We start from the raw sequence: 27,863 nt of genomic DNA on the forward strand, positions 1-27,863 counted from the left end.
CGATATTCATGAAATTCAGTCGGATTTTACTGTTTCCATAAGGCATTTTTCATTCGATATCACTTAATTCGGATAAAAATGTGTGGATGGAAACATAGCTAATGCGATGCGTGTGCTTGCCTTGCTAGGATCTCCTCCAAACACTGGAATGTTCTGTTGAACCCACAGAAGAGCCGCCTGCTGATCCAAGATCCCATAATTCCCTGCAGCTGATGAGTGAGGGTCCTTACCCGACACAAGGAACCCAAAAGCACCTTCAATCATGCAGAAATTCACATGATCAGACACAATTGACTCCAGCAAGACATTCATTTTCCAAATTACCGTCCACATATCTCTGCTCCTGTTTTCAGTCTGCAGGAAAGCAGAGTAATTACCAACAGGCTCGGTCATTTAAGATAATGACACGGACGCATTAGCCAGCCACATACTGTCTCACACAGACAGGCAGACACACACATGCACTTCACAATAAACACACCATTATTTTAACTAATGTCTACCATGAGATGCCTGCTTGTTGCCTTTACCAACTCTAGTGCATACATACAGTACAATTTAGAAAAAGGCTATTAAAGCTACAGTTGGTCACTTGCATAACATTTTGTCATATTTGCTCAAACTTTCAGTATACCTGACAGTACTACATGAATCAGATGATCTGTGAAAAGAAATCCTGTTCCTCTGCCTTTTCCTGGTGCTCCTTATGGCGTAAGGAAAACAACCAATCAGAGCCGAGGAGCCTGTAACGCAGTGTCAACGACTGCTCGTAAACTGTCAAACTAGGCAGCGCTGATTAAATATTAATTAAGATTATGTTACTGCATTGCCAATGTTTTCGGAAACATATTTTAGTTACTGTTTAGCTGTAAAATGAGAATGTTTGCTTTAGCACGTCGGGTGCATAGACTGGTCGGGCGGTGGGCGGTGCTTGGTTTTGGCTCCACTTGGTCACAAACATTCTCATTTTACAGCTAAACAGTAACTAAAAGATCTTTCTGAAAACATTTGAGAAGATGAACAGGCAATGCAGTAACAGATTGTTGATTCATATTTGATCAGCACTGCCTAGTTTGACAGTTTGACCGCAGTTCACAAGCAATCAGTGAGTACAGTGCGTTTACGTGCAGTTTTATTCCACTATTATTCCAAATTTGATACAGGTCATGTAAACAGCATATTCCGTTTGGATATTCCAAATAAGGCCTTTTTTTAAATATAGAATTTCCAGATTAGATGTTGGATATGCCGGTATTATTTGGGTTTTAGCAGCATTCTTTGGACATGTACACAGCACATTCGGAATATGCATCTCAATCAGGGGTTTTACCACAGTTTGTGACACTTTACGGCCTCCTGCCAGTTTACGGCATACGGTCAGCTCTGTGTGTTGCTTTTCTATAGATTCATATACATATTTATATGCTAGAGTAAGCCATCATAAAGTGAATATGTAACAATGCTTCCCCTATGCTAATACGTGTTATTACAGTGGACTAGGTCCAATTAAAGTGAAATACCAACAAACTTCCATACCCAGTCGGTACTCCAGGCTTACAACAACAGTGTGGGTTTGGTTACTGATGAAGCGTCCATCGTATAGCGGCTTGGAGGCAGAGCCAGCAATAAAATCCCCACCATGGATCCACACCATGACAGGCAGTGGGCTTCCCAGAGGGGAGCTGAAGTTCACATCCAGAGGTACAAAGATGTTGAGGTAGAGACAGTCCTCACTGACCTTTTTTGAGAGATAATAGGTTATTTAGTTCAGTGTCAGCAATTTTCTTTGGCTAAGTAACATTTGACTGAAGCTTTGTGAAATGGTAGACGAGGAGGCTTATATATAGTCTAGCATTCTTGTCACTAACTGAGAATATACAACTCAGCCGTCCAGGTTCAAACTAGCCGTAGTTAACAGGCTTGCTAGCTATTTACAGTAGCTAGCCTGCCAACCCAACCCAACATCATAAAATGAATGGTCAGTGATGCAGTTTATAGTTTTTAGGCTGATAATTTGACCAGAATTCCTTTGATCATTACGTTTTCCAGTTAGCTAGTTTACATGGAGCAGTAAGTCAGCCTTTACACAATAAGAAAACTTATCGATATTCTGACTTGAAAGTGAATTCACACAATATTACAAGATGGTTACCTCCACTGCTAGCCTTGTAGTTACACTATTCAAATAGCCACAATGAACTACTTTATATGTATCCGTTTCTTAATAAGTGAAACCAGATACAGTGTATTGCTCCTTTTAAATTAGCTTAATCAATGGTATGTAACTCCTAGCCATGGTGGTTTTGCAGCCATTTTGTGACTGGCTTGTTTGACAGTTATTTTTACCAAGCGGGAAATTCTCAAACTCAAAATTAAAACCAGCAGGCTAACACTTTTCAACATAGCTGCTCATAATGAAAGCCTGAATATTATGACATGAATGCAGCTTTACTGTTGGTTTGTCCGAGTGACCAACTGTGATACTGCACCAATTCTTTATCTTATTAATTGCCACTGAGGACATTTTAGATAATCTTTAAGCTGATTAAGGTGTTTTTAGATTCAACATATATAAGGTTAGTCATTTCAGGCCAAAAAATAATACAATTAAAGTTTTAGTATTACCTTCACAATATACCTTTAAACCTCAATACAAATAATCACTATTTTAAAGAATTTTTAATGTTTAATGTTGGTCATCTATACCAACCATTTTATCACATCTTCAAGTGAAATATTACGACAACATGCAAATAAGTGAAAAGTTGCGTTGTTTCTTACTATCCGAGGACACTCCTCAGTGATGGGTGCGCTGCAGGCCTGCATGCATGACGCCCTGGGGAAGGAGGCATCGTAAACCCCCGGCCGAGGACTCACAGGTCTGGGGGGCTTCCAGCGGTAAGCCCCAACCGGGGGGTCTGCATACGGTATCCCATAGAATATATGGGCCTTGTCCACCGTAACCCCCTTGATCTGGCCATCTTTGGTTAACACCACAGGTCCAGCAGCCCCGTTTGTATCCTGATTGACTGGTTTGCCCTTGGTTGGCTCCGTGATTGAGAGGACTTCACGGCGTCCCAGCTCCTTGAGGGAGTTTATCTCAAAGTCTTTGTTGATGATGAACGGCTCGTCTCTCACCAGCAGCCCAGGGTAGATACGTCTCAGGAAACTGACAAGGTCGATGCCATCATCATTTTTCGTCGCCCCTCTAGAGGCCAGCGCTAAACTAAGTGTGCACAGTAGCAGGAAACGGTGCCAGCTCTCCATATTGCTCTATAGAATACTTGTATACTTCCCCAGAACCTGCTGCAAAGATTATGATTTGACTTGAATTATGGTCCAGCAGAGGTAGAAAAGTTGCAGCCCCCACAAGCCTGCAGCCTGAAACTCTCCATAGACTATCTATACTTGTGACTCCAATTTAGCTAGTTGCTTATTAAGATGTATCAGACAAAAGCTGCTCTGTCTGATTGCTGAGTGGCTTCCAGTAGACCCCTGAAAAGCTGGATACAGACACTGTGATGCGGGACCACTAATAGAGGACAAGTCGTTTTTCCTTTGCTTAATGTAATCACATAAGTCACACAGAAGGTAAATGGGGATAACACAGCAGGCTTCATGAAGGAATAGGGCTGGATTGCATCAACAAGGATTAATGTTTAAACCTGATTAAATCATGGTTTAAATTTAAACTTCAAAATTTGTCCTTGTTTTTATGTTTTTCCAACAAGCAGTCACCCGCATGTAGCTACTGCCCCTTCCTGCAGTGACAAATTTGCAAAGTTTCCCATTAAAGCTTGTTGGAAAAGCATGAAAACATTTTAAACCTTGTTTTTGCTAAATTCTGATTAAAACGATTTAGATTAATTGAATCCAGCCTAAGTGTCCTTACAGTTTTTTAAAATCACTTTTTTATATTCAGGTTTATCAATTACTGATGTTTAATTAAAACAACAAATACCTTTATTTGTGTACTTCTAAATTGCAGATGGTGGACTGCAAATTTCATTAAGGTGCACATCGCCACCTACAGGCCTTCTGCACCAAAAACATATAGTAGTGATTCCCATGGGGTTCCAAGAAATTTTGAGTCATAAAAGGGGGACACAAAGAAAAGAAATGTAGCACAAAATCATGTTTACTTTTCCCACAAAACCTTCAAATACATCAAGCTATCTGAGAGGGCTCATCTATGTCCACACTAAAAACCTTGTGATTAGGACACAAGAGCATGCTGATTTATTTTAAAGGGTCACAAGATGAAAAGGTTTCAGAACACTGGCGTACTGTCTCCGCACACTGTGCAGGATCAGCATCAATTAATTTATGTCTTTAGAAAAGGGGTCTTCAACGTTTTTTAAACCAAGGACCCCTTAACTGAAAGAGAGACGGAGCAGGGACCCTCTACTACATATATTGTATAGAATGAATTTGCATATAAAGCTGGGCCTATAATAACATGTAGGGCAGCCTAAAGCCTTTATCCATACCTTTTTAGTGCATAAAATAATAAGCTATTCAAATAGCCTAATAATTGTTGGCATGATTTTATAAATCATGTTTTAATGTTAAACATGTGGCACAGTGAATCCTCAGGATGAAATGTATCTGTGGATGGCTACCTTACCTATAGGCCAGTACGCCTATCAGTGGGAATTTATATTTGCTAATATGTTGGACTTATATATATATATTTATATATATATATATATATATATATATATATATATACATTTTTAATTTTTGATTACACTATAAAAAATTAATAATTAATTTAATATTTAATAATTTGGAGGCCCCCCCTGCATTGACCCTTTTTTCATCATATGTTATTCTCAAGAGTTCTCACCTTTTTTCATGAAAGGCTAGGTCTGCTAACATATTACAGCATTATTGCCAGGTCTGCCACTGCCTTTTTAAGACAATGCTTGTTTCTGATTAGGGAACTTGACAACCTATGGAGGAGTTTATATTCTGCACACACTCTCACACACACACACACACACACACACACACACACACACACACACACACACACACACACACACACACACACACACACACACACACACACACACACACACACACACACTGTAGGCTACTTGGTAGGTATAGAAGGCTTTTTTTGATACTGTATTGCATACTGAACCATTAAGATTCAGGGCCCTATCTTGCACTCAGCGCAATTGCCTTTGTACACCGACGCATGTATCATTCCTATTTTGCACCCGACGCACAGCGGACTTTTCCCTCCACAGACGCACGTCGGTAAATTAGGGAATGTATTTGCGCTCCCGGGGGCGGTTCAGCGAAAAGAGGAGGCGTGTTCCGGCGCAAACGTTACTTTGTGCTATTCTGCAGTTTCAGAAAACAATTCCGCCACTGACCAGGAAAAACCTGGTCTAAAGTCAGTGGCGCTAGTCTAAAGTCAGTAGCGTGTTATTCAGATGTTATTTTAGGGGCGCATGCTTGGCCATAATGTAGCGTGTGCACAATGCGCATACACTTCTCTCATCTACAGCAGTTCCCATTTTTGAAAACCATACATAATTACAAAGGAAAATATTACTGAAAATGCGCTTCATGTGTTTGGATAGATCAGGAGGCACTTACAGTCCTCAAAAAGTTGCAGCATTCTTTGTGGCTTGTTGTGTTTTACACATTTCCATGATTATGGATGTGTTGATGACATAAATGAGGAAATATTAGAGGACTTAAGGAGACGTGATGTTGAACTACGGTGGGATTGGACACTCCGGCGGAATCTGGTCCGGGAGTAATGCGCGATGTGCTCCTGGTGGAGCGGGTGGACGGAGATGGAGAGGGGGGAGGAGGAAGGGGCACAACAGGAGCAGGTGGTGCGTTTGGAGGCCCACGCTCCATGGCTGCAGCAATCCTCTCCATACTTGAGGAGATGCGCCCGAGAGGCCGCAGCAACATCGCCACCCAGCCAAGACGGGCATTTATTACTTTGCCGCATCTCGCATCGGCAGCTCCCGCTGGCGTGCGCCAGGCAAATGGCCGTCGCATAATAGCAATCCGCCATGGAACAAGCGCCCTGCTCTTAAAGGGAATGTGAGATGACGCTCTGATTGGTTTATTGCACGTTATGCCCAAACCACACCTAGCTACTTCAGACCAACCCATTTTAGATTTGCGTCGGGCGCAAGAGTCATTTATCCCGCCGGTATAATAGCAACAGCGCCCAAGATCCGCCCACAAAGCTACTTGCGTTTTGCGTTTCATACTTGCGTTTCAGATCGTTAAAATAGGGCCCTCAATCTCTTTAAATGTGACTTCAGGTTCTGATTTTTGTTTTTAATTTAAAAAGCGATTTAGTGGTTCTATTTTTCTGTTGTGGCCTTTACGGTATAGCTAGCCTATATCTTGGCTAACATAACATCTTACCTTATTGCCATTAACTGTTAAGTAAGGCGCATTCTTTATTAATCATTATAAAGGTAATGTGTTCCTGAGATTACCACAATAATAATAAAAAGAGTCGATATTAGTATTGGAGACTAAAATATATGACACGAATATATCTTTCAGGAACTTCCGAGCGGCGCCTGAAGGCAGCGCACACCTGTCACTCATTAGGACATAAGGACAGCTAAGGCTTGAATAAACCCGAAATTCTTTCCTTCGCCGGAATTACAAAGAAAAATGTAAGGAGGGCCTATACCTACAGTGGGTTTGATAGCCTTTCACTTATCTCAGTCGAATTCAGCGGATTAATCAGCTTTTGTATTTTCAGGAACTCCTTCGAGTTTTCGTTGATCGTTTTCATACTGGTGTCTCGCGCTCTATCGTTCGGTGAGTAAAACACTGCATCCGGCATATTGCTGAGGGAAGATAAACCAGCCTGTGAGACGTTTGGAGATATTCCAATTGGTTTTCCCGCAGGACGTAACGACGATATTTCCTTCTCACTATGCTGGATGGGCAAGGACGATGCTCTGGAAAGGTAAACCCAAGGGAAAAACGCTCGTTTTTGACCCGTGTAGTCTACAGCAGGGGTCTTCAACGTTTTTTAAGCCAATGAGCCCTTAACTGAAAGTGAGAGGTAGCACGGACCCCCTACTACATATTGTATCAAATTAAGTTGCATATTAAACTGGGCCTACAATAACTGTTAGGGCAACCTAAAGCCTTCTTGCATACCCTTTTTGCATAAGCTATTAAAATAATAATTGTTGGCATGATTTTATAAATCATCTTTTAATGTTACACATGTGGCACAGTGAATCTAGGATGAACTGTATCTGCTATCTTAGTGACTACCTTCCCTATAGGCCAGTAAGACTATCATCAGTGGGAATTTATATTTGCTATTAATATGTTGGAATTATGTTATGGCATTTTAATTTTTTTTAAAAAGACTTTCAAAAATTGACAATAATTTGGAGGCCCCCCTGCAATGACTCTGAGGATCCCCTAGGGGTCCCGGACCCCCTGTTGAAGATCTCTGGTCTACAGTATTTTACACAAGGCTTAATTTTGCCCGATAATTGATCGATAACTGTTCGAAGAGAACCTCAGGCCCAACTATATTTACAAAAACACAATTTAGCGTGTCTCTGCTAATCAGTCAATATGGACATATTACTTGTATGACTAAGTATATATTTCTGGTAAATTCATCATACATTATTTCAATGTAATTCCAATCTTTGAATTTCTTTCTCAACTCTGCACAAGAGGTTTGCGCTTCTGCGGACACAACACAAGCATAGACAGACAGTATATAAACACAAGACTGACGGCCCAGACTAGCACGCACTTATTCCCATTCAGCCGTGCTTGTTATTGGGTTACAACATTGAGGCTGTGTGATGGTATGGCGTTCCCGTTAATCCCAAATGTGTTGGATGAGTTCTGATCAGTCAAGTTCCCCCCAAAACCAATTTTGTATGGGTCTCCATTTGTAAACTGGGTCATTGTCATGTTTTCAAATTTTGAAATTGTCTTTCCGTAATTGTTGCCACAAAGGTGGATCTCACTATTGTCTGACGTGTCATTGAGACCTGTAGCATATAGATTTCCCTTAATTTGAACTAGGGGACCCAGCTGAAAGTAACTAAGAACAGCCTAAGACCGAAAGTACACAAGAGTGATTGGGGTGTCCACATACTTTGGGTTACATAGTAAACTTTGGACAAGCTGTCTTAGTGTATCCGATGGATTGAAGAGTTGCTGGTTAAAGGATAAAGATTGTTGTTTAAGTGAAGTTTAACCAGGTGTGTCCATGTGGCGATAAGCAGGATAGCCTTAAACAGACAGGTTTTTAGATATGATTTGGAATAATGTACCAAGGCTTCATTATTTTCCTTCCTTTAGGTTAAATGGAAACATATGGCTCAATGACGCATCACTAAAACTCATCAGTAAGGTGGGTAAAGTGACCTCCCTGACGGTGTCCCCAGCTGTTGACAACAAGCTAACACTAAAGTATGGAGGCTCTGTTCAGGCATGGACTTTGAGAATCGACCCACGTAAGCATCTTTTGAAACTTTTTTTTATTTATTTTTTTCACTTAAAATCAATGGTTATAAAATGTTAAATTTAAATGTATCCAAGGTGCAAACTTCACTAAGATCCGAGGGCTGCAGAAACCCCTAAAGCAACCAACAAGTGTCACCAAGGTACTTCTCATATAACGGATACAATTACAGTATACTTGCTTACGATGATGATCCCTCATACTTCGTTCTTCAGGGCTTCCTGGACATGATGAGTCCCAATGAAGTGTTTTCATGTGAAAATGGCACGCTATTCTTCCACCAGGATGAAAACTTCTTCCTTGCACTTGGTGAGATTATCTGTTTGTATGTGTGTGGTTCTTTTTGAACTTGCATGTTGACCTGCCCTCAGTTTAGAGTTCAGGCTTAGGGTTAACGTTGCTTGTATTGCTGATTTTGATCAGAGGATACTGTAGGTAAAGCCAGACAGACAGCATTATATTTAGATTTCTGTCATTCACACCTCCGTTCCTCCGCTCCCTTGCTCTTCCATCGCCCGAGTACGCAGCCATTGTCCCTGCAGCCGGCAGTTCAGTGTGCTCTGGCTCGCGTGCTCTATATTGCTTTTTCTCTCTTTTTAAATTATCTGGGAAGGCCAAGCCTACATACACCTTTTTAATGTTCTCAAACAAAGAGAAATGTTCTTCTCTCGTCCTAAAATGGTCATAAGTCGAACCCTTGTTTTATGAATGAAGTTTTGTTACTTTATGGGTTTAACGATGGTGCCGGTGCTCTGTTCATCTGTCCGTCTGAAAAAAAAACGTTTGTCCAGAACAAGATACTTAAACAATCATTGACCAGACTGATGTTAAAGGTCCCATGGCAATGTAATTCTGCACCAAGACTTCAGATACAGTATTAGGGGACCACTAAGGTCTATATAAAAGCATCCAAAGAGCACCATGTTATGGGACCTTTTTAAATGAACCGTGGATTTCTGTGTCCAATCTTTGTGTCCTTTTGTCTAGCGCTGCTCTCAGGCCAAAATGACAAGATATGTAAATCTAGACTGCAATGAAGTTAACACAAAGTTGAGCACATTTATGCAAGTAAATGAATTAATCATTTATGTTTTAATAATGCTTTAAGTGACTATTTCTTTGTGTGACTGAAACTCCAATTTTGCTTATCCTAGGCCACACTATGCATGTCCCAGTCAAGCTGGAGTCCAGGACTCCCTCCATGTTGCAGGTCTCCTGGGTGGAGAACTGCCCAGCAGTCAGCAACAACTGCACGGTGACACTGTACCACACTGAAAGTGGCTCCTATAAACCTCTGAGCATGGACACTACCACCAACAACCACTACCACTTCACCGCTCTGGACTCCTGCAGCCTCTATGTGGCCTGTGTGGAGACTGCGGCCACTCACTCCTTCACCTGCCTCTCGACTATTACTGGTATGGACTGTTGATGGGATGGATTAGCGGACACCCACAAGTGATGGGCAGCAAAAAAATAGATTACACAGGTTACAAAAACCAAACCCATTTCTCACTTTGTGGTATCAAGTCATGCAGATACTGCCCAAGTTTTATTTGCCCAAGTTTTAAGATTCATCTGACATTTCCTTTGCCACTCCAATTGTTTTAATGGTGCAAATTAACTTTAAACGAATGCAGCGGCGTCATTTATTATGGGCCGCAAGTAATGATCATTACATTAAAAATGACAAGTTTTCAGAGCTAAAGATGAATGAATCTTTAAAATGCTTATTGGGGCAAACAACAATTCTAAACTCAAAGATATTCAGTTGGGCACAGTTCTTTTTCTTACACGTTGGTGGAAAACGGAGCTAAAATGAGAGGGATTACTGGACTTAGATTCATCAAGTGGCCAGAGACATGACTCCAAATGAATGCTAATGTTGGCCTGTATTTTCTAGATGTGTAAATAAGCGACTTTTATGCGTGTATATATTATAAGTGTTTTTTTAACAGCTGTCCCCAAGTGGCCAAAAATATCTGTGACTGCAGGTTCAAAACGCTTTACCAATTCTTTATGCTTTTCCCGCCAGACCCAGACATTCCCAAGGACTTTGAGGTGACGTCGTGGAACAGCAGCAGCATATCGTTGGCCTGGGACTGCCCTGCGAACTGCAAGTTCTCCTCCTTCCTTCTCACCGCCTTCTACCTCAATGGCGCAGACCAAATCACAGAGGAGGTGCTCTTGTGGCACAAGGAGGACACCTTTGTGTTCATCCTGTCTGACCTGGAGCCCTGCACCAGGGTTAGGTTTGGCCTGCAGACGGTCTGCCAGGCGGGGATAGAGTCCCGCTACAGCACGATGGTCCTCAACGATGGCAACTCTGGTAGGTCCTGCACGGGTTGATGAACGGACTAAATGGCATATCATGCATTTTTGCCCATTTGAACCTTTTATAGACCACTATATTGTGTTTGTACTGAACTTAAATATTGTGCAGTCACTGATTTACGATGCAACTTTATCGTCCGTTCACACCGAAATTCATTTTGCGTTCCCCGAGCAGCTCCGATCAAAAGAAGAAATAAAAAGAAAAATACACACAGAGCTAGACAACAACTACACACATAGTACAAAAGTGAAGACCTATTAACAATGAATCATGTTTCATGATATCCTTTACAGTTTGAGATCCCTGTCTTGTGAAGTCCAAGGCAATATTTTCCAGAGCTTACAAACTAAATTAGTGATGATGAGAAATAAGATGCACTGTTATACACTCATATACACTCGGTGCTTTTGCCAATACGGCTTTCTTTGGTCTGGCATCTTATGGTGGCTAAATGTATGTTGATATTGCCATGTACTGTAACTCACAGTAGCACAACAGCAGCACTTTAGCACCTACCGTTACCTTGTAATTGTCACGTGTGGCCACAGTGGTTGGTTACACAGTAATGCCAAAAACAAATGAGACTCCATTTGAAAGAGCAGACGTTTGAAGTGAAACTTCAGTGATCTCTGCTGGGGGAAACTGGTCAGTGCAGCAAATAATAGAAAACTGTACACCAGAGTAGCATATCAACATGTATATTTGAGCAAATATGACAAGCAGCTCTTGTAAAAACCATCCTGCTGATATCGTCCTTTTAGAAAAGACCACAGTTGCAAGACATCCTCGTCTCTCTACTCCTCAGTTCACTCCAGCATTGAGGCCTTGCAACAGACATCGTATGGCCACGACAGCTACACCCTGAGCTGGGAGTCCCGGGACACCTCGTCCATCTCCATGTTCAGGGTCTACCACGAGGGGGAGCTGCAGGGCACCACGCTCGTCACCAACTTCACTGTGGGGGGGCTGCTGCCATGCCAACAGCACCAGGCTAAGGTGGAGGCGCTGTGTGGAGACAGTGTGCTCATGAATGCCAAGACAGTTGTGGCACACACAGGTAATGTAGAAACAGATGAGAAGACAACACAGACTGGTCCCACACACATGGGCCTGTTAGTAAGCACTAGTTCATTAACTGGAAAAAGAATGCTGATGCTGCAATAAAGTATATTATATTATATTATATTATATTATTGTCCAGCCCATTTCCATCAGTCACTGAGAAGAGGAACAAAATGGTAAGTTTGTATGGTATTTGTAACTGAGGAAGAAAACCTCAGGCTATTGTTGTGAATTACAAGTTGGCAGTAAGGGGGGGCTGTTGGACAAGACTCAACTGGGTGACTTACTACGGTGGGTGACTTACTACGGGGTTTATTCTGGGGTAGTTCATGTAGTGGTTGAAATCCTAAAAGGAAAGCACACAACTTAATCATTTCCCTCCTAAAGAACAAATCAAATGTGATATGAAATATACCAAACAATGCAATCTTAAATTAGAATCTAGTATTTACAAATTATCCACAAATGAACAATAATTGGAAAGACTGGTACTTCTAGATTTCTTTTTTTTCAAAGAAAACGCAGCATAAAGAACAAAAGGGAAAGCTGTAGAAAATAAGGGAGGCTAGATTAAAGCAACTATGTGATATTCAGTATAGAGAGCCGAAGTCGCGCCCCTTCAGGTGGACCTCATGGGACCATAATTCGGAAAAAATCAGAGAGTCAATGAAGAGATAATTATTTTTTTTAACCCGTTTGAATTGAGCCATGGATTACAAATATGATGTTCGTCAAATTCAACCAAAGAAAGTCTGTTAGCCGTGGGTTTGTCACATGACCACTTAGTTTAGTGTGAAACCGCTCAGTGAACTACATCTCTGGTCTCACACAATTTACGTCCCCTAGCTTGATGCTCAACTTGTTCCACAACACATGTAACGTTATCTTACCTGATGGGTTTTATCCAGTCAAGTGTTTTCAGCAGATAAGCAAAAGAACAAGCGAGATCCTCTGCTCATTAGAATAACGTTAGATCCCCGGTACCATACACACAGACATCGTAGCTTCAGAGAGACGTCATCCATGAGACTTTGAAGTGTGAAGTCTTTGTAATTATGTGTTTTCACAGTCTTATACTTCAACAGTTTAACAATAAACTGAGACTTTCTTTGGTTGGAAAATTATCTTCTAAATTGACGAACATCACATTTGTCAGCCATGGCTCAATTCAAACGGGATAAAAGGATAGAAGGGCGTGACTTCGGCTCTCTATTAGGGTATACTTGGGTTGGTTTTCTGCATCGTTACTGGCCCTTTGTCAAACCAAATCCTACTCACTAGCTTTTACTCATTAAGGCGACACACTACACACAAAAATGTCTTCATGCACTGGTCAATGTTGAGATTTTGGGCTATTCTGCTTCCAAAACAGGTCTTCTTTTAGACTAGTTGAAAGAAGTTTATTTACTACACTTTGTCAATTTGGGTCTGTAGATTTCTCATATTTCCCAAAGTTAGTATCAGATAATAACTAATTTGCATATTTAAACATAATATTTCAGAAAACTTGTAATGCAAAGAATAATTGTCAATGTAAGTGATCAACTGGGGAATTTGTATCTTAACAGTAAGTCTTTCAGTTTGGGTTTGTATATCATTCATAGTCAGATTTGTATAACATTCTATTCCTAAAAACATGGCGAATGGATTTTTATTTTTTTTATGGCTGTTAGTATTTTCTGATTTATGGAGAGATAAAAAGAGATATCCAAAATCCCCTCAGTAAAAGCCTTTGACTGTAATATGTCAACAAAATGAAAGAATTTTGAACCTGGCTTTATCCAAGGTCTTGTTTCTGTTGTGGAAATGTATGCAAATTAGCACATATTTTATACAAATGTATCATTTGCATATTTAAAGTGACTATTTAACTTTTTAGTGTTTCTAAAGCTCTGTAATTTTTCATACAATGGTCTTAAATGACTTTTAGTAAGGCATCTGCCTGGGTCCGATTTTTGTTTTATTTTTGTTTGTTTTTTTTCCCGTGAAGCCACAGAATGATTTGCGGCAGGTAGACGGCGCTACAGTCACACATTGTGACGGGTCACAGATTTCGGTGTAACAACAGAAAAGCCTGTGTTAGCATATGCCAGCGGAGCCAGGTAAAAGAAAGCAGGAGATTTCTTTATATAGGCCTAACTGTATTTTAATGTTATTTTAGAAGTTGTCTGCTGTAGTTATGGCTGATACTGGGTAGGGCTGAAACAATTCCTCGACTAAATCGAATAATTCGATTACAAAAGTCCTCGATGCAAAATGACTTGCCTCGAAGCTTCGTTAAATCAATGTTACCAACGTTGTATCGCTGACGGACGGTGTTTCCGCACGGAGCATTATTACTGTCGCACAGACACGGCTCAGTCTGCTGCTGGCGACACATGCCAGAGCATAAATAGCGAGGGGCTAAGAGAAGAGACAGGCTGGAGAAAACGACAAAGTGTCCAAAGTTTGGAATCAGTTCAAACGTAATTAAAACTAAAACTCTGTACAGTATGTCTACTGCAAAAATCAAACTAGCTTACCACAATAATAGCACAACGTCAGTGCTTTAGCATCTCAACAGAAAACATGGAGTCTAACTTAATCATCCATTCAACGAAGCGGACCCGACAAAAGTAAATAACAGAGTCCTATGGACGAGAAAAAGTGCACCGAGTTACTCCTCCCATTTTCATTTGACTTGCTCTTTATTAGGAAAATGATGGTGATATTTGTCATATGTATGTATACATATACAATGTTTCTATCTTTGTTAATATATGGCCTGACACTGTGTGTATCCAGGACCTCTGGGTGTTTCCGAGCTCAGGTATCACTCCAAAGACTCCACCGCCCAGTGGAAACCCTGCACCACGCACCAGCCCGCTGTGTCCTTTGTATATGAGCTGTCTCTGGAGAACGGCACCACCATCCAGAGCAGCCGGGTGACTGACACAGAGCTGCCTCTGCCAGGGCTGGAGGAAGGGAAGTGGAACAAACAGTGGAAGACTAAACATTCTCATGTGGGTTTTGAGGGAGATAATTCATCCTTAAAGTTCTTCGTGAGGGCTACTGGATCTTCTCTGGACCAAGGTCAGTCTGAGGTACCATTAAGCTCAATTGATGGTCCTGCATTACATCAACGCCGTATGTATGTCAGTAGGTACATTGAGATACGGACCATACGCCGTAGCCTGACGTGCACCTCTCAAATGTTACTACACGTTGTAGTAACATTTGAGTGTGGCGATGCAGACCACAACAATTTGGTAGTGTTATATATATTTCCCCCTACTAATTTCCTGGTTCTCCTTCTCCATGAACATGAAATCAAGGAGAGGGTTAACTTCTCCCGCTCTACAGCTATCCCACCTGTGGTCAGAAAGAACACGGGAGACACTGGCCCTCATTTATCAACCTAACGTAGAAACCAGCGCAGATATGAGCGCAGAAATCCTCTTACGACAGGCTTCAGGTGTGATTCATGAAACATTCGTATCACACCAATCAGAGCGTAAGAATGGTCGTACATTGATAAATGCAGCGGCTGGAAACGATCGTAATTTAAATATCACGCCCCAATATATTCTCGGGTTTGAGTCCTCGCCCCTGCAATTTACGACACGGCGAGACGTAATCCGGCTGAGAAGCGGCACTTTTCAGAGGTGGAGACTGAAACCCTGATATCTCAGGTTCATTTGCACTAACGTGTGTACTTTTTGGCAGCCTGAAAACTGATATTAAAGGTTGTAGAAAGAATGAGGAATGGAAAGAGATCACTGATGCGGTCAACAGTGTTGCCGTAGTAAATCGGACTCCAGCTGAAGTTTATATAGAAACAAAAACCTGAAGAATAAATAAAAATGTTGTGCATCGTCATGTTTCCTGTGTTGAATATCATTGCCATAACACTATAGGCTACCTTTTTAAAAGGGAGGAATAAAATCCTGTCTCCTTCGTATAGCCCCAGTTGGGGCTGTGCTGGACACTGCTCTCTGGGCATCGGGTCATCTGGCTCCATCGCTACATTTATGGCACTGTGTCTTCCTGCGCGATGTTGTGCAGAACCCCACAGGCTAAAACAGTGTTGCAGACCGGCGCATAGAGGTCTTCTAAAAGAGCCAGATCTGCCATTGCTGATAAGTGATCAACTGATGACTTCTCCTTCTCCTGTTAAACTGATTATATGCTGCACCGCAAGTCCACACTGACTCCAAAACTTGCGTACACGAGTTCAGACCAGACGTGAGATTTTTTCGCAGCCTACGCTCACGTTCAAATTGATAAATGCCGAGCTTTGCGTAGGAATCGGCGTACGCCCGTCCTACGCCTGTTTTAGGTCGTACGCACGTTTCATAAATGAGGGCCATTGTGTATCTCAGTCTACGTCTCCAGAGTCTGTACTCGCTCCGGAGCTAATCCCCGTCACTCTCCCACTCGCTCTACAACACACTCTCCACCCACACACATACCAGCTCTGCTATTCTCTTAAAGGAGATACGCTAGAACAACGCAGACACCAGCGCGCAAGTATAAACTTCAGGCCAGTTACGTCTGCTACTGCTAAGTCCTGTGTAAAGCCCCACCGGAACCATAAATCCCACTTTAGTCCAACACGACTGCTGTAGCTGGGGGATTTTGGTTTGAGTGTCACTAGTTTAATCTGACAATCCACTGAACATTTGTGACCGTGTAAAACGGCTGCCTGTTATTCCGACATGACTATCCAAGAAAGCTAGAATAAAAAGAAAAAAGGGAAACTTGTTGAGTACAAAAATGACCAGACAATAACATTTTCTCCAGCGTAGGCCTGAATCTATTTATAATATACTTGTTTTATTGATAATAACCTTTTCAAGATGAACCTAACTCAATGTGTTTCCGTTTTTGTGTCTTCTGTAGAGGTGCAGTTAGATCGTTCCAGCATGGGTCTCACAATGGTCGTGCCCTGGTCACTGCCTGAGGATCTACTGGAGGGCATGTCGGAACCGAGAGCTGAAATGGAGAAGATCTTTCAAGATAAGGTGGAAGAAAATTCACGGTTTTATATCAGTGATCACAGACTGCATATCCGGTTTTCATCCTAACTTTATACAGTGCTGTGCCTGCATGATTTCATCTGAGATCTAGGCAATACAAAGTTTCTTTTTGTTGACACATTGAGTGGAAGTCACACGAAGAAATTCTGCTTTCCACCACTTTGATCCAGGCTGAAATATCTCAACAATTGTATGGATCGCAATGAAATTTTGTACAAGAATGTACCGTCAGCCAGAAGATGAATTGTAATAACTTGATTGTCAGCTCCATTATCAGGGCAAAATGGTTTTCCAATACTTCTGATCAAATAGCTGCAAAACTTATGACATTCCCATTAGCCTCAGCTGTACTTTGTTTCCTGCTAATTAGGAGATATCATGGAAAACCTTATGCCTACTAAATATCTGAATGTTGGCATTGTAAGCATGTTACAGCTGATATTAGTCTCTCTCGCTCTCTCTCGCTCGCTCTCTCTCTCTCTCTCTCTCTCTCTCTCTCTCTCTCTCTCTTTTTTTTTTTTTTTTTTTTTTTTTTTTTTTTGTTTTTTTTTTTTTTTTTTTTTTTGTGTGTGTGTGCGCCTACAGGAGATGTTGAATGACTTTCATCAGCGAGCCCACGTTGAGCTGGTTGCAATTGAACCTGCAGGCGAGCCACACAAAACATACATTGTGTTCATGTCTTTTGATGCATCCAAAACTGAGGAAGACATCCCCCTGCCTGTTGAAGATCAGCTGGACTACATTCACTCCCTTAATACAGACCACATGACAGTTACAGATGGGCTCATTTATTGGGAAGGTAGGTGACAGTGAAAGACCAGCTCAATTTGTTCAAGTGTAAAGTCTGCCAGATAATTCAAACTAATAATCTTGTGTTTTAATTCCCTTGACTGACTGTCAGGTCCTGATCTGTGTGCTTTCTCCAAACAAACTTTGTGTCCTCTTAACTCTCTGTGCATCAACACCCTGGGCTCCTACGCCTGTTTGTGCCAACATGGCTACTACGATGTGAGCTCTGTCATCGACCCCCCTGTGGCTTCACATCCAATCTGCAATGGTAAACTTTTTGGAGACCTATGTCTTGTCCTGTTAAACACGTGTTGCCTTTTTAACAGGTGAAAATTCAGTTTTAACTGTCTCATGTGAAGTGGTTGATCCTAAGCAGTGGTGTGAAACTAAGAATATATCCCGTCCAGTATAATTGGACCTCAGCAATATAATACTAAAGCTTCTTCATTATGAAAACTGCAGAAAATGTGCCTCGTGTAAAGGCTGTAGAAGGTACGAACAAGTTAACCAAAATAACTTTTTGTATGGGTTTATAGCCTGCTGCTAACAGTATGTTGGTGGGTTTGGAGGTTAAAAAAATCAGGGCGACTGTAATTGGTTGGGACTACTGTCAATCAAGCAAATATCTATACATTTCCCTTTTGAATGCCTTAATATCTTTTTAGTGGTAATTTAAAAAAAATTAGCTTTGTCCATTAAAGCTGCAGTAGGTAACTTTTTATAAGTTTGTAAATATGTTAATTAATAAATATTTCCCTCTCCTCTACCAACTGTTGATTTAACAAGTGTGCTATGAGGGTGCCCTGAAAACAGTTCTCCTGAAATATTGTATTTATTGCTGTTATTTGGCATTGTATGCCTTCATTTTGATATTAACAGTACAGAGATGACAAAAAATGAGCTGAGAGAGTGATGGGGAATAACATGTAACAAAGGTCCCTGGCTGGATGTGAACCAGGAACGGTGCGGCTCATTATTGGTGCCATAAACCCTAGGTCGCCAGGAAACTGCTCCCTGAAATATTATCGCTGTGTTCCAGGCCACCTGAATCATTCAGACTCCTCAGACTCCTATCACAATTTGCTCAGCCACCAAGATACATAACGGATAAAGGTGTTGAAATTAATCAAATAATTGATACATCGAATCATGGACATGGACGATGCTGCATCGATAATCAGCCGGGCCATAATCAATTATTTCTGTTTACAATTTAATGTAGGCCTCACAACCTTTTCTGTTTACATATTCTGTTATGTTTTGCACATTCAGGAAGTGCCATGTGCTCAGGGCTGTGGTTTTATGTATCCAATTTATTTACTATTAGAGCACTGCAGAATGTTTTGTTTTTGAAGCTTGAAAAGCTATGAATTAAATATCCTACATGGCTTTAATAGTAAAAATGTATTTGATGCATCGAGATATCGAATTGAATCACTGACATGATAATCGTAATCAAATCGGGAGATCAGTGAAGATTCACACCTCTAATAACGGAAGTTGAATTAGTTGTTAGGATGCAAAAAAAAGTATTTGATTTTGTCTGAAAGTGACTGGGAAAGCCCCCTCTCTCCATGTTAAGGAGAGCCCACTTTGGTTTTAGCATGCAGTTACGATGGCTGTTGCGTTTTCAAATATGACAAAGATCTCTACTACTGTATTATCAGAGTCTGCAAGTGTGATTTCTTGACTCTGACCCTTGTTTTGAAACAGAAAAAGGACTTTTCAGCCACTGTCTGGATAAACTTATGACTGGTAGTATAGCAAAACCCTACCTGACTTCTCACATCGGGGGAGAGTTAGACGTGAGGCTGAACGATGGCTGGTGCCCTGTGGATGAGACGGAGATGTTCTACTACTTCCGCATCTCACGAAAAGCCTCTGAATGTGGAACTGAGAGGCGGGTGAGTGGCTGATCGAGCTAATGAAAAGACATTTCATTACTAAGTGATGGTCCGTTTTCTGTGCAGAGATATGCAGGGCACCACTGACCACCAGGGGTCCCTTTCAGAAATCAGGTTTAGTGAAGAAAAACTTTAAACCTGAGAGAGAGGGGTAACTCCAGTCTGTTTCAGAAAGAGAGATAACCTTAGTCAGTTACTATGGTAACAGAGTCTGTGAACCAACTGGTCGGGAGCAGGTTTTCTTCAAGAAACTCTCGGTCTCCTCCCTCTGACACAGCACTCTTTAATTTATTTTTTGTGCAAATGGCAACATTGGTGATGCGGAGCATATTAGTAAAGCCGTTAGAAGAGTTAGAAACCAGTAAGAACCATTAAAAAGGAGTTCCACAGGATTGCAGGTGAATGATGTAAACACTTTGAAATAAAAGATTATGAATTATAATTCTGTTAATGATGGTGCTGCAGCCTCAGAATGGGCTTAGTAGGCCTAGGACTTTTTCGCCCACAGGATTGCACCTAAATGAAATGGATTATAGGTTCAATACCATTTCACCAGTAATATTATACTTTTGATTAAATATATTAATACACTATATTGGAGCTTACGCATTTACTCTTGCAGTAATTTTATCCCATGCAAATTCTCTCTCTTTTGTTGTGTTGCTTTTTTAACGAAATACATGTTCAAACTCGCTGTTTGTGCGCATGAGGATTTGTTTGTGATTGTTACCATGGTGAATCGTAGTATCATGGCTCCATTCATGCTGCCTTTATATAGTGGTGGTGCACGCGCTTAACTCTGAGTGAACCAACTCTGAGTTGACAACCAACTCAAATCAGCTGTTCTGGAACCAAAAACGTTCCTGTCTCAGGGTAAATGAACTCAGAGATCAGGGTTAGACTCAAACAGACCACCTGCAGTAATGGGAACATAAATACAGATGCAATATCTGCCACAGCAAAATGTGTATTGCTCTCAATTGCGGAGAATTCAGAAGAGCCTTGAATCATCCCTAATTAAGAAGCCTTACAGTAGATTTGCCCTATTTACCCAACAAGGTTATTTTTACATATCAGGTAAAGTTACTGATTAAATTCAAAGTGATCATTTGAAACTTAAACTACATGTTTCAAAAACAGCAGCAAGCGAGACATCCAGAGAAAATTGGACGTGGCATCCGTTGTTTTAAACCTGCTGTGAAATGTCTTGCACTTTTTTTCTTCACAACCACTAATCCCAGAAGCCACTACACAGTCAGAATGGAGGAGGTAATGTCATCAATTTGTGACCTATTATAACAATTCCTCTTCCAGTAAGAATGAGAATATCTTTGTAAAGTGATGTAATCATTGGCTTCATGGGCTTCTTAATACGTACACAAACTAGAAGGGCACTCAGAGAGCACAGACCTCTGCCAAGAATTTCCCTGATTATTCCAACACCACATGAATGCAGCACAAATGCCCTCTCTCACAATGTTAACGAAAGTGGGGAAAAAAAACCGTGTATCCGCCCCGTGAATCTTTGGCCCATGCTACACCCTCCACTAAGTTTCGTGGTAATCGGGCCAGTAGCTTTTCTCATCAATCCTCGCTTAATCCTGCTGACATTTAGGTCAGAGTTGTGTGCAGTTTGTCATCCCATAAGAAGATATCTCAATAATGAAGTCCTAAAACTGTAAAAAAAAGCAGATGCCAAAGTGTATTCAGTTTCTCAGTCTATTCTACCCTTTGAAGTGTGTGTGTGTGTGTGTGTGTGTGTGTGTGTGTGTGTGTGTGTGTGTGTGTGTGTGTTCAGGTGAACAAAACCCACATCCAGTTACAAAACACTCTGACTGTGACCATCAGAGATAAAATCATCACCCGACAGGATCTAAAAGTCGTCTGGAAGTGCATCTACCCGCGCCGTTATGTACGCAACGCTCAAGTCAGTGTGGATGTTGAGTGGTGAGAGAAATGTCTTCATATTTTGTCTCTTTGCCTGAATAAAAAAAAAGCATCGTTAACGAATGAAGGACCAAAATGTCTAAACCTGTTCTTTCTTTGGTTGTAGGCACTCCTCCGCCTCCCTGGTGGCGTTCAACTCCTCCCTGCAGCTAGGCCTGACCATGACCCTGCACGCTGATGAGTCTTACACCGACAGCTACAGGGATGCCATAACCATGGGGCCTGAGGACACTCTGTTCTCCCAGGTGGCCCTGCAGACCAACAACTCCTTTGCTTCAGACGTGCTCCTGCGGGTGGAGTCATGCTGGACCACTGAGAGCCCCGACCACCAGGACACAGTCCAGGGTGTTCTTCTTCAGGATGGGTAGGTGGAAATGTAGGCTGACTCAACCAATGTACATTGCTGGGATAAAGCCTGACCTAAACCCGGACATCCGGCCCGTCTTTCCTGCACCGGATGTCCCTGCCCTTCTGCTGTCTCTGCTATCGGGGCTTAGCACCACCAAGGACAGTTATGATTAGTTTAAAAGAAATCCAAACAAGCCAGAGGGTCTTTTCATAAAACTGGTGTGTCTATGCAGTAGAATGGCATAAACATATTTTTTAAATTGGTGCTATATGACCAGAGAAAACCGAGAAAAAAATATTTTGAAGATATTTCTTTTCACTCAAAAGTGTGTGACCTATTTGAACTGCTTAAGTTGCCTTGGATGATAAGGATACTGAATGTCGGACTCTCTTCTTCCAGCTGTGCTTTTGACCACACGTTCCAGTGGCTCTCTGTAAACGGCCTGGCACAGAACAGCAGATTTTCCATTCAGATGTTCACCATGCCCAAAGGGTTGCCCATCTACATTCATTGCCTGGTCAACATATGTGGACATGATGAAGACTGTACAAAGGTAAACTAAGGCCAATTCTATAAATCTTTGTCCAAGGAGGGTGACTCAGATGCAGCAAAAACAAAACCGAAAACACTTGAGAAATGTACTGTACATACAACAACCAAAATAATATTAACGGGTAACCAGAAACATTCTGTAGGCCTACATACGGCCTAAAGACACTATCAACAAGTAATAACAAATCATCAAGTTTTCAAAGTGCAACGAATAAAAGTGTTTTCAAGTTGAGATTAGTTTCACTTTGCCAGCTCTTTCTCCACAGCGCTGTGGAGTAAGGTCTGGCTACACCACACATACATTCTGGAATAGTAGAAAAAAAAAAAATCACCAATCCCAATCGTTTCGGTCGGCGCTTAGCTCCGGACGCAGTGGCGGTGGCTCTGCAAAATAGTCTCAGGAAGGTACTTGTTTTGGTGTAACATTTGCCCTTAAAGAAAATGCCCACAAACAATATTTAATGAAATTAACTGTTCACACAATACAGTGTAACGTTACTTTGTCCTGAGCAATCCTGCCACAATCTGTCCCAATACTAGGGTTGGGTACCGAACTCTGTACTTTTTGGGTACCGACCAAATTACCTATTCACGCTAAATCAAACGGTGCCAAATTTCGGTACCTGACAGCGAGTAAGCGCAAGCTTATCTGTCCTCTCTGCATATTGACAGAGAGCGGAAGGTGAGGGACATCCCCATCACCTTCCGCTCTCTGTGTGTCAGGCAATTCTCCTGAAAATGTACTTCATCCAGAGACTGTTGAGATCGACCTGCTAATGTTTTGGACTGGTTAAAAGATTATCAGCTCTTTGAGTAACTGGTCTGTTCTAGCCACTGGTCACTGCAGTAGTGTGTAATACTGGTGACCTTCCTCTGCCTATGATGTTGCCCATAAAGTTTCCAGATGTAAAATCTATTGTCTTGATGCTGGCTATCAGCACATATGCTTGATATCATTAAGGAGTCTTTAAAGCTTCCTGGGTGTGGAATGTCTCGGCTGATTCCAGAGGTGTAGCAGGCCGTATACACCACTCTGGGCAGGAGCATTCGCCATGTACCATACCTTAAAATAGTCAGATAGCATCAGTGTCCATCCTGCAGAGGTACAGGTTGCAGCCAATCAAATTAAAGCCAGTCACGTAATCATTAACTGCAATTTGAAGCCTTGTTCTGAGGGTTTGATCAGTGGTGAAGGTAGCAATACTGCCATGTAAAAGTATGTCATTACAAGTAACTGCATTGAAAATAATCTAAAAAAAGTACATTATTACCAAAATTTGTAGCAAAAGTATTAAAGTAAAAGTACGCATAACACTACATAACAAAATTGCCCCTTGATACCTATTATTATTATTATTATTATTATTGTTATTGATTGTGTAAGCAACGTGTCGTCTTCGGTATTGCTCTATACACTGACGGCCAGCTAAACTCTCTCCTAACATCAAGACTCTGAAATCGTTCCCACGTCCACAGGTTTAATGACGTTGCAAGGAAAGTGTGAAACTGTACAAAGACAGATTTTAACATACACTATAGCCTCATGTTCAGAATGTAATTTCATCAATTCAAATATTTCCTTTCTACCGTAACACTATATATTTCAAGACATTTTTACATGTAAACAATATTACGTTCATTCATACGAGTGTAGCATGTCCTATGACTTATAGTTGCCTAGCAACGATGCAACGTTAGTCACAGCACCAACGCCAGCGATCACGGACATTTCTAATATAAACTTAACACAAAATAACACTGACATCAAACTAATCTATGAACCTATGTAATTATTTAAAAACCCTGAATGAATACATACCAACGATGCTACTCTAGGCATAAATGTAGGCAAATGTAGCTGTAGTTGGCTTGCTACACTACAACCATGAATCACTGAACCGTTAGTTTGTAGCGTTCGTTTACTTCCTAACTACGGCCCACGCGACGTAGCGTTTACCAGCTAAAGTGACAGCAACATAAATAGAGAACTCATTAAGACTTGAGGCAAATTAACTTCTTACTTTTAACCGCTTATTTACACAATATTTTACTGTTGTAGTTGGTCAAGGGGGAGCTATTTCACCATTTCATGTACTGTAGGCTACTGTTGGGTAGCAGTAGCATGCAATTGTATTTTAAAAAATAAAAATAAAATACATGTTTTCATGTAAAAACTAAATCTGTAAGTAAATCGTACAAATGAATGTAAAGAAGTGAAAGTCTCCAACTGAGCCTGATGTTGTAATAGAATTGCAGCAGCCAGCAGCGCACCAAGCGGTCAGGGAGCCAGATGGACGGAGAGGGGGCCCAAGCTGCTGTAGTGTCTGCTGGACCTCTGGTGGTCAACAGGAGGGGGACGTCAGCTGTCCCACCGTCTTACTGTGAGTTCATGTCTCAGTCCAGAACTTGTACACACTGTTACATGTCCAGTGCTCATCATGTTTTAAAGTATCAGAATACAAATGGACTGTATTACTAGCCTTCACTGCATTTTTAGCTATATATTTCTTAAGATTTGATTATTTTCACTAAGTCAAAATAATTGAACTAACGTACAGTTGTGTTTGGATTTGTGTTTTTGGTTATCGTAACTCAGTGTGAGGTGGATACAGTACAGGCCAGAAGTTTGGACACACCTTCTCATTCAATGAGTTTCCTTTATTTTCATGACTATTTACATTGTAGATTCTCACTGAAGGCATCAAAACTATGAATGAACCCATGTGGAATTATGTACTATGTACAAAAAAGTGTGAAATAACTGAAAACATGTCTTATATTCTAGTTTCTTCAAAGTAGCCACCCTTTGCTCTGATTACTGCTTTGCACACTCTTGGCATTCTCTTGATGAGCATTCAAGAGGTAGTCACCTGAAATGGTTTTCCAACAGTCTTGAAGGAGTTCCCAGAGATGCATAGCACTTGTTGGCCCTTTTGCCTTCACTCTGCGGTCCAGCTCACCCCAAACCATCTCAATTGGGTTGAGGTCCGGTGACTGTGGAGGCCAGGTCATCTGGTGCAGCACTCCATCACTCTCCTTCTTGGTCAAATAGCCCTTACACAGCCTGGAGGTGTGTTTGGGGTCATTGTCATGTTGATAAATAAATTATGGTCCAAATAAACGCAAACCGGATGGGATGGCATGTCGCTGCAGGATGCTGTGGTAGCCATGCTGGTTCAGTATGCCTTCAATTTTGAATAAATGCCCAACAGTGTCACCAGCAAAGCACCTCTCTTTCCCCAAAAAAAAACTTCTTCTTCTCACACCAACTCCCCCATCCTCCCATTTTATTTTTACGTGGTGGGAACCAGGCATGTAGAATCCATCCGTTCAACTTTTCTGCGTCGCACAAAGACACAGCGGTTGGAACCAAAGATCTCAAATTTGGACTCATCAGACCAAAGCACAGATTTCCACTGGTCTAATGTCCATTCCTTGTGTTTCTTGGCCCAAACAAATCTCTTCTGCTTGTTGCCTCTCCTTAGCAGTGGTTTCCTAGCAGCTACTTGACCATGAAGGCCTGATTTGCGCAGTCTCCTCTTAACAGTTGTTCTAGAGATGTGTCTGCTGCTAGAACTCTGTGTGGCATTCATCTGGTCTCTAATCTGAGCTGCTGTTAACTTGCGATTTCTGAGGCTGGTGACTCAGATGAACTTATCCTCAGCAGCAGAGGTGACTCTTGGTCTTCCTTTCCTGGGGCGGTCCTCATGTGAGCCAGTTTCGTTGTAGCGCTTGATGGTTTTTGCAACTGCACTTGGGGACACATTAAAAGTTTTTGCGATTTTCCGGACTGACTGACCTTCATTTGTTAAAGTGATGGTTCGGAGTAATTTACCCTAGGGTCCTTTGCACCATGACCTCGAGCCAAACACCCCCCCAGAAGCTTTTTTCACCTGGGTCTAACACTGGGCGAGTTAGCGTAGAGTAGCGTTAGCAGCTGAGTAGCTTAGCGCGGGGCTAATGGACCCACGTTTGTATCTCTTAAATGACCCCACTAATAATGCCCGAAATGATACCAAAGGTCTACACTAGTATATATAGGTTATGCTCTCATAAAACGATGGATTGGAAAGTTTGTAAGTACACCAGAAGTTTATGAACACTTGGGCCTCTTCATCTGCTCTCTGCTGCTGCTGCTGCTGCTGCTGCTGCTGCTGCTGCTACCTGCAGTTAGACGAGTGCTTAGGGCCGTCTATAAGTTACTACACCGAAAAGAGTTACAACAAAAATATGTATTAATTTAATGATTAAATAAGGTAATGTCTCCAAACTTACCTCATTTATTACTTGTCTCCTGCTGGTTATATTACAGCACTTACTTTAAAAAATAAGTTAAATTAAAAATATTTTTGTTGCATCTCTTTCGGTGTTGTAATTTGTAGATGTCCCTAACCGCACTCTCTCACAAGCAACAACAACAACAGCAGAGAGCAGAAGCCAGATTTAATAAATTTTTTTTTTTATAATTTTTAATTTTTTTTTTTTTAAAATCAGGCAAGTTAAAAAACTTAAAAAATTTAAAAATTTTTTTTTTTGAAAAAAAAAAAAAAATTGCGATTATTAGTGGGGTCATTTAAGAGATACAAACGTGGGTCCATTAGCCCCGCTAAGCTACTAGCTGCTAACGCTACTCCTTCTTTCGCCCAATGTTAGACCCAGGTGAAAAAAGCTTCTGGGGGGGTGTTTGGCTCGAGGTCATGGTGCAAAGGACCCTAGGGTGAATTACTCCAAACCATCACTTTAAAGTAATTATGGCCACTCGTTTCTCTTTACTTAGCTGATTGGTTCTTGCCATAATATGAATTCTAACATTTGTCCAATAGGGCTGTCGGCTGTGCATCAACCTGACTTCTGCACAACACAACTGATGGTCCCAAAATTCCACTAATTAATCCTGACAAGGCACACCTGTGAAGTGAAAACCATTTCAGGTGACTACCTCATGAAGCTCATTGAGAGAACACCAAGGGTTTGCAGCGCTATCAAAAAAAGCAAAGGGTGGCTACTAAGACATGTTTTCAGTTATTTCACACTTTTTTTTTAAGTACATACTGTGTATGTGTTCATTCATAGTTTTGATGCCTTCAGTGAGAATCTACAATGTAAATAGTCATGAAAATAAAGAAAACGCATGGAATGAGAAGGTGTGTCCGAACTTTTGGCCTGTACTGTGTGTGCACTCAGAATACAGAGTTAATGAAATGACCCATGTCTGTTTCTTTGCAGGGTCAGAGCATATGACCATGATCCCCATTGTGGCCGGATTAATAGGCTTTCTGGGAGTAACCGTACTCTCAGTGAGTGCAACCAAAGCAATCATGACTTACTATGAGCAACTACGGCTGCAATAAAGTGTTTGGAACACCATCTGTGAGTGTGTAATGATGATCATGGAGACAGTTAA

At 41.3% G+C, this 27,863-nt stretch overlaps 2 protein-coding genes across 3 annotated transcripts in view; one reads left to right on the plus strand and one right to left on the minus strand.

Annotated features, from left to right (window-relative positions):
- Nucleotides 1–3,467, minus strand: part of LOC120553033 (crystal protein) — a 17,259-nt gene extending 13,792 nt beyond the window's left edge. The window contains exons 1-3 of the mRNA XM_039791090.1: nucleotides 2,782–3,467; nucleotides 1,537–1,738; nucleotides 121–254 (exon numbers count right to left, since the gene is read on the minus strand). Of these exons, the coding sequence (XP_039647024.1) occupies nucleotides 121–254; nucleotides 1,537–1,738; nucleotides 2,782–3,267 (822 nt within the window). The 5' untranslated portion in view covers nucleotides 3,268–3,467. The remainder of the gene's footprint in view (nucleotides 1–120; nucleotides 255–1,536; nucleotides 1,739–2,781) is intronic.
- LOC120553032 lies at nucleotides 3,099–27,863 on the plus strand. 2 transcript variants are annotated; one of them, XM_039791089.1, is made up of 20 exons: nucleotides 3,099–3,150; nucleotides 6,553–6,668; nucleotides 6,758–6,816; nucleotides 6,907–6,967; nucleotides 8,341–8,495; nucleotides 8,581–8,645; nucleotides 8,719–8,812; nucleotides 9,658–9,921; nucleotides 10,539–10,832; nucleotides 11,644–11,895; nucleotides 14,685–14,972; nucleotides 16,782–16,903; nucleotides 17,498–17,717; nucleotides 17,820–17,975; nucleotides 19,421–19,611; nucleotides 21,410–21,558; nucleotides 21,665–21,922; nucleotides 22,307–22,460; nucleotides 24,708–24,840; nucleotides 27,686–27,863. In XM_039791089.1, coding segments are annotated over exons 2-20 (3,042 nt in total). In that variant the 5' UTR covers nucleotides 3,099–3,150; nucleotides 6,553–6,666; the 3' UTR covers nucleotides 27,811–27,863. The 2 variants fall into 2 exon arrangements, with proteins under 2 accessions (XP_039647023.1, XP_039647022.1); XM_039791088.1 differs by lacking the exon at nucleotides 3,099–3,150 and adding an exon at nucleotides 6,301–6,461.

The sequence above is a fragment of the Perca fluviatilis genome, chromosome 23, assembly GCF_010015445.1.
Source record: "Perca fluviatilis chromosome 23, GENO_Pfluv_1.0, whole genome shotgun sequence".
NCBI lineage: Eukaryota > Metazoa > Chordata > Actinopteri > Perciformes > Percidae > Perca > Perca fluviatilis.

What these genes read in the sequence shown, in the direction of transcription:
- LOC120553032 (XM_039791089.1), top strand. An exon ending in TGGGCTCATTTATTGGGAAG is followed by an intron (nt 17,718 to 17,819) that starts GTAGGTGACAGT and finishes ACTGACTGTCAG; the next exon opens with GTCCTGATCTGTGTGCTTTC. An exon ending in GGTGTTCTTCTTCAGGATGG is followed by an intron (nt 21,923 to 22,306) that starts GTAGGTGGAAAT and finishes CTCTTCTTCCAG; the next exon opens with CTGTGCTTTTGACCACACGT.